General features: G+C 57.2%; 2 protein-coding genes and 1 pseudogene across 3 annotated transcripts in view; 1 reads left to right on the top strand and 2 right to left on the bottom strand.

Moving 5' to 3' along the window:
* ZHX3 (zinc fingers and homeoboxes 3) overlaps window positions 1-3,665 on the top strand; it is a 128,960-nt gene extending 125,295 nt beyond the window's left edge. Inside the window, exon 5 of the transcript XR_003002998.1 lies at window positions 1,142-3,665. The gene's annotated coding sequence lies outside the window, so the exon portion shown is untranslated. The remainder of the gene's footprint in view (window positions 1-1,141) is intronic.
* Window positions 2,053-3,580, bottom strand: LOC112398495 (biogenesis of lysosome-related organelles complex 1 subunit 4-like; annotated as a pseudogene).
* The window catches only part of PLCG1 (phospholipase C gamma 1), a 34,980-nt gene continuing 30,610 nt past the window's right edge, over window positions 2,053-6,422 (bottom strand). The window contains exons 26-33 of one of the 2 annotated variants that reach the window (XM_024742871.1): window positions 6,317-6,413; window positions 6,000-6,224; window positions 5,777-5,925; window positions 4,830-4,944; window positions 4,550-4,711; window positions 4,344-4,432; window positions 4,062-4,249; window positions 2,053-3,890 (exon numbers count right to left, since the gene is read on the bottom strand). In XM_024742871.1, coding sequence (XP_024598639.1) covers window positions 3,848-3,890; window positions 4,062-4,249; window positions 4,344-4,432; window positions 4,550-4,711; window positions 4,830-4,944; window positions 5,777-5,925; window positions 6,000-6,224; window positions 6,317-6,413 — 1,068 coding nt within the window. In that variant the 3' untranslated portion in view covers window positions 2,053-3,847. The remainder of the gene's footprint in view (window positions 3,891-4,061; window positions 4,250-4,343; window positions 4,433-4,549; window positions 4,712-4,829; window positions 4,945-5,776; window positions 5,926-5,999; window positions 6,225-6,316; window positions 6,414-6,422) is intronic. The other variant, XM_024742870.1, reaches the window with a different exon arrangement.

The raw sequence follows: 6,422 nt of genomic DNA, 5'->3' as shown, positions 1-6,422 counted from the left end.
CCACCCCCAAGGGGAGCCCCCCCCCCCCCCCCCCCCCCCCAGCTGGGCCTCCTGGGCCATTCAACCATTGTCAGGTCTGGAGGAATTCGAGGTGACGCTGATCTGTGCATTTGCTCCAATTTGCTATCCTGCTTTCCACTAGGAAGGAGGATCAAGACATTTGCAGTGAAAGGCAAAGGCAGTCACCTGGCTGTCGTAGGAGAGCCCGGAGGAGGCGTGTCTCAGGTCAGTGAGGCTGCCTGAGACAGCAGAGCCAGTAAAGGAGGGATGTCCTGGGAAAGTGAAAGTGGTCTACATCCACAGCCAGGGAAGTCACATGACGGCACAGATGGCTCCTTATCCAAAGGCCAGCACAGAACCTCTTCGTCGCTGGTTAGAAAAGCTTTCTGCTCCTGCCTATAAGACTCTGGGAAAACACGGGTCAGGAAAGCCTAGGTTAATTCCCACCTGCCACCTTCTCGTCCGAGGGAAAAGACCACCTTCCTCTGAGTCAGACCACGAAGCTCCAGGAAGAAAGCCGAGGGGCCAGCAAGAACCCAAGCAGGGGCGCTCCGGCTGATCTAGTTCAGAGATGACAGGAAACATTTTAAACTGCGATCCCAGTTCTCCTGGTGGATGGTACTCAGAGGGGGTCTACAATGGACCAGGACTGGCCCCAAATCTGAGAACTTGGGGAATGTACGTCTTGGTCTGATTTGTCATACAGAAAAGGGATGCTCTGAACTGACAACTAAATCCACCTTGAGCTTGTCTTCAAAATAATCTTCGCCTCTCCAAGGCCAGCGACCATGTTTGGGTACCTACTGCATTATCACACCAGGGTGGCGTGCCAATGACCATTCTACCAACCAACCAACCGATTATACCTACCTACCTGCGTCTCTTCAATGACAGATCTTCTCAGGCTTCCTGGGCTGGCTTACTATGCCTGTCCCCACCCATCCATCAGGCAGGCAGCTCTTTTCTCTGTACAGCATCATTTTCGATCCACACCAGCACAGACCATTACAAAAATAGCCACAGGAAGGGAAGGGCCCATTAAACCATGTTCTAGGCACAGAGATTTTGTCTGCAAGCTACAGAGGCAACCAGAGTGGCACCCAGAAATGTACATTTGAATGTTTTTTTTTTTTTTTTTAAGGCGAGGTTTCTGCGGAACTGGCAAGGGGACTCTGGTTGCTTCCTGTTCACCCTGAAAGCTGGCTGCCTGTGGAAGCCTGGGCTTGCTCGCAGGCACGCTGCACTCCACGCTGCCGCACCCTCGGCGGAAGAGCCGGAGGAGGGCGTGGCCTCACACCTCCGGGTAGCCCAGAGGGAAGATCTGCTGGACCTGGGAGGCGAACAGAAACTCCCCACCTGCTTCTACCGCAGAATAACCACCAGGCAAGCGTCCCTAGGTGACAAGTCTCCAGACAGCAGCAGGCTTTGCCGAGCCTCCAGGAGAACAAGTTAAAGGGTAAAGGACGTGAGGATAATTTATCTGACAGTTAGATCTTAAGAGGGCAATAGAGCTAGCAAACGGCCAGCTCTGCGCCCAGGTGCGGGCAGCGGGTTTGTGTGAGCTGAACGCTGGCTGTGCCGAAGCACCTTCACGCCCACGGGCCTGGACCCCGGCCCTCTGTCCTCCCCAAGCTTCCGTCGCCTTCCTTGGGTCTTCTCACCAGCTGGACAGAAACTGCCATTGAGCCTAACAGTGAGTGCCCTTCAGCCGCCGGCTGCCTGTCCCCCACGAGGCCGGCAGCTCCTTAATCCCGCTTTCCTTCCTGAGGGAAAGCATCCTGTGTTCTCCTTGCCTTTAAAGAAACCTCCATCATCAGAACAGGCTTTGCTCTGTCTTCTCCTCCCCACTCCCCCACCCCCACCCCGCCTCGCCCATTCCTGACGGTGCTTAACATCCCAGGTCAACCCCTGCCAGGGGGGCAGGCAGCCCACCGCTGCTCTCCTCTCAGACGTTTCCATCCAAGGGTGGGGAGCAGAACGTCATTACAATACCACGGAGAAGAAAAAGAATTCTAATTGTTAAAGTCCTTTTCAGAAGGAACGCTTTTCCAATAAAATTTAAAATTTTTATTAACATTTAAATTATAAACCAAACGTTGGCAACCATATATAGACATGTTTGCTATGGACAGCTGACTGTGAGGTCATACTTTCAAATACAACTTCAGAATTAGTTTAAATAAATCAATACGTTTTCTCAGAAATTGTATAATTTCCTTCGGTTTACAGTCCATGATATGGAAAGTTTAATATAATGTTAAATAATTTACTGTCTATCCTAAAAGTAAGCTATAGAAAACTGAATCACTATTAGGCTCGAATAACAACAAGGCTTTAACGGCTCAGTGGTTCTTCTGAAGAGTATATATAAACCTTGAAAAGGTAACACTGTTAGTTGAGCTGTAAAATCCATAAAAATAACAGTTCTGCCACAGTGCACAGATAAGAAGTTCATTCATTCTGCTTCCCCAATCCCCTCACCAAGCAGCTTTCAGGTCAAAGTGGAAGACGTAGAAAATCATACATCCTATGTGAAGTAATGAAGATCGCGAGAAATAGAGTGTGCAAAAAATAAACTTTAAAATTCCATACTCCAACATCATGTACGTCTATTAACAGGATTTGACTGATCGATGATTTCTCAAATACTTGAGATCATCTCAGACGGCGTCCCCTTGCACTGTCATCCGGCAGATTCAGATCCAAGGTCTTTCGATGCAACAGGGAAAGTGGTGGTCTTCGGTCTGATTTGGGGTTCACAGCCAGCCTGCTGGGGTTGCAGAGGGTGCCTTGCTGGGGGAGGACACGTTACTTGTGTGCAGGAGTTTCCTGAACGTACAGGGACAGTGCCCAGCTTGACCTCTGCCTTGGTGACCTGCTTGTCCATCCTGGCCCCACTGGCGCTGATCGTCCTGACCAAGCTGTTGCCTTGCTGTGGATCTCGGGGGCCGTGGCGTGAATGCAGGCACGTCCTCGCTGACCACGTGGGAGGAGTCGCCGCCCAGCACATCCAGCGCCCACGAACAGGTCCACCCTGGTGAGCGGGTGCTTCAGGCTTGCGTCCAGGCCACAGGCAGGTGGCGCCACAGCCCAGCGCGTCCAGCCCCGGGGCCCTCGTCCTCCCATGGCCCCGGGGTGCTGCTGTGGCCTTGGGCACGTCATCACTGTCCCCGCTCCAGGTGGCACCCCGGGGCTCGGCCTCCTCTGCTGGCCCTCTCGGGGCAACCCTCCACAGCCCGGCTGCCCACGCGGCCCCGCGTCTGTCAGGCTGGGTGGTGTTCCTGGTCGTGGGCAATGTGCCCTTGTGCTGCGTCGTCCTCGCCAGGCAGGCCCTGTGCTCCTCCGCCCTGGCTCCAGGGCCGAACTGCGGGAACACCTACCCTCCCTCCCTGCCCGGCTGTGGTTTTAAAGCTGCAGGACTATGTAAACGTCGTTGCCCTAGCCCAGCAAAGCTGCTCCTCCTTCCCTCCTCTCAGGAATGTCAGTGGCCCCTCAGAGCCTCCCGTGCCGCCGGCTGAGGCAGCCTCTCTCTCCGAGAGGCTGCGGCCGTGGTCCTGGTCCCACAGATGGAAGGCTCCATCTCCAGAAGGCAGGGCCAGATGCGTGTGCTTAAATGCGAGACACAGTACAGTTTTTGCCTTCACCCAGAGCTGGGGCGCGGAGGCCCCAAATAGTGAGTGATACATTTCATTAACGGCATGCTTTCCGTCTAGCGTCCACTGCTGGAATCCAGGCTCCAGGCGGCAAGGCCAGGAAGGCTGCCACGCAGGCAGCCTCCCAGGAACCCAGTCCACGGCCCTCCGTGAGGTGCACAGCACCCGCTGCTCTCAACGAGGCTGGGGCACAGCTAGAGGCGGTTGTCTCCATTGACCCGAGTCCTTCGCGGGGCCCTGGACGGAAGGGGAGAGTGTCCTTACCAGCAGCGGGGCTTACAGCCCAGGGGGACAGCCCACAGGCCAACAGGAGGGAGAGGAACCGAAGGCGGACCGGCCACTCCTTCCCGTCTCTCAGGCCCCCCTCCTCCAGGCTGCACACTGGCCACCTCGCCTCCACCCCCTCACCTTCGTTCCCGACTGTCAAAATGGTCGGCGAGATGCTCCTGGGAGATGCGGAAGTCCTCAAATGGCTGCTGGTAGCGAGCTTCGAAGGAGCCTTCCCGGGCCCGGCCGTGAAACAGCTGGCCCGAGGCGTCGCAGCCCCGCTCCCGCAGGGACGCACCCCCAAAGGGACTGAGGTCGCCGTTCTCCTGCTTCAACAGGGGCAGATGCACAGGGGTCAGCGGCTGACTGGCCCCCGGTGAGGCTGGGCCCGGCACTTGCCCCGCCCCACCTGGCCGCAGGTACCTTGGCAGGGAAAACGTCGACCTTAACGAGCAGGGAGGCCAACTCCAGGTCCTCACTATAGTTGTTCTTCAAAGGCACAGCTCTGTATCCTAGGAGGAGAAAGCCTGGCCCTGAGCCCAAGGGGAAGGCGAGCAAAGCCCCCTCACCCACAAGCCAGATCTCGGGGGTGGGGGTGGGGGGGCACAGTCTCTAGGAAGGGTCCTCACCTGTCTTCAGGCCCTTCACCGGGAAGGTAGCCTGAGCCAGGAAGTTCTGGTCACTAAACATGTCTTCCTCATACACCACAAAGCGCAGGAAAGCGAATTCGGGGTTACTGATCTGGAAGTGGAAGGGCTTGGCTGGCCACATGGGGTTCAGTCCATTGTCCACTGCGAAAGCAAGGGCAAAAGGCCTCAGGCCACTGGCCAGGAGAAGACGGATCACAGGTGCGGAGGGGCCTTCAGTGCCCTGGAGGATGAGGATGGTGAGCGGGGAGAGGAGACTCACCCACAAACTCGGTCTTCTGCTTGGTGCTGTCATACTCAGCACCGGCCACCTCAATCTCCACGAAAGGACACACGATGCCTCGGCCGTTCTTCGGCAGATGCCGGGCCCCCAGCACCTGTAAGGCAGGCAAAGATGGGCCCAGGATGGTCCAACTCATGCCAAGTCCCCACTACCCAGCGGAGGCAGTGCGCCCTCTGCTGGGCCCCAAGGACACTGCCCACTAAGTCCCTCAAGTCATCAGGGCTCTCAAGGCAGCTGCCGCGGCAAAAGTTCATTTGAAGACGTCCTAGCCTTAAACCAAAATTTTCACGTGAGTTTTTGCAATCAACTCCACATGAAATCCATGTCTATTTTAACATGAAAATTTAAAAATTACTTCCCCCTAGAACAGAAAAATAGCTCCTCTCCGGGAGAAACCTGGTTCACCCCACGCTGTCCTCACTCCTCCCTCCAGGCCCCACACCCGAACCCCACAGCACCAAGCTGCCCACATCACGGCTGCTCACCAGGGGCCTCAAGGGTGCGACCACAGAGCGAGCCCCGGGACCTCGAGGGGCGGCAGGGGGCCTCCGTCTCACTCAAGCCCCGTTCCAGGAAGTTAAGTACCATCTAGCCGATTCCTGCCGGTGGGTCGCTAGCTCACCACTGGCACTAGCTTCCTGCCTGTCTTCTGCCCACTCCTGCCAGGCAGTGGCTCTCCATGGCTTGGCCTTACTGGATAGCCCGACTTCTTAGTGCCAAGCACTGTCCACTCTTAGCCAGCTGCCTCCAGCCTGTGCTGGTCAGAGCCCAGCCCCACGGGGGAGGCTGGTAGCTACACGCCCACCTCAGAAGACAGTTACATCTTCCTCGAACTCCAGGACAGCCCACTGCCCCCTGCCCCATGGCGTTAACCAGCACCCTGGCCTGGACGCTGGGACGAGCCCGGCAGAGCGTCCCCTTCCCACCTCGATGCAGATGGCGCACGGCTCCAGCCCACGGAGGCTGCTCTTGTCAAAGGGGTCGAAGGCCTCGTCACGCATGATGCTCGGCTGCAGCACGTAGCCACAGTGCCCGCCGGCCAGGAAGAGGGCCTGGTTCATCTGCATAGGCTTGTCTGGAAGAGCCGGGTTACAGTGGACTCCAGCCCAGCTGCCCGGCAGGACCCCGCCCCATGGGCCACCTCCTCACCTGGGGTTTGGAAGTTGAGGGCTACCAGCTGACTGCCACAGATCCACATGGGCAAGGGGTCGTAATTGGAGGAGTCCAGCCGCTGGCCCTTGGGGTAGATGCGGGAGAGCTGCAGCCGGTTGTACTGGAGGAACTTCTTGCCTTTGGCCTTGTTCACGTACTTCTCAGCCTTGGTTTCCGGGAAGGACGACATGTCCCGGTAGCAGGCGCGTTCTGTGCCGATCTCTGGGCCAAACAGGGAGAGAGCTCACAGAGCCCGCCCACCCGGGCGCTGCTGGGGGCCAGACCCCCGCACTGCCCCTGGGCCAGACCCTTACTCTCTTCGTCGAAGGGAACAGGCCGGCAGTAGACGACAAGCTCGGAGAGCTCCAGGGCGATCTTCTTCCTTCGCTCCATCATCTTCCCCTCAGTGAGCTGGTGACA

Source organism: Neophocaena asiaeorientalis, unplaced genomic scaffold (assembly GCF_003031525.2).
Source record: "Neophocaena asiaeorientalis asiaeorientalis breed wild unplaced genomic scaffold, Neophocaena_asiaeorientalis_V1.1 scaffold82, whole genome shotgun sequence".
Lineage (NCBI taxonomy): Eukaryota > Metazoa > Chordata > Mammalia > Artiodactyla > Phocoenidae > Neophocaena > Neophocaena asiaeorientalis.
The sequence above is the reverse complement of the archived record's forward strand: the minus strand, read 5'-3'. Positions and strand labels throughout refer to the sequence as shown.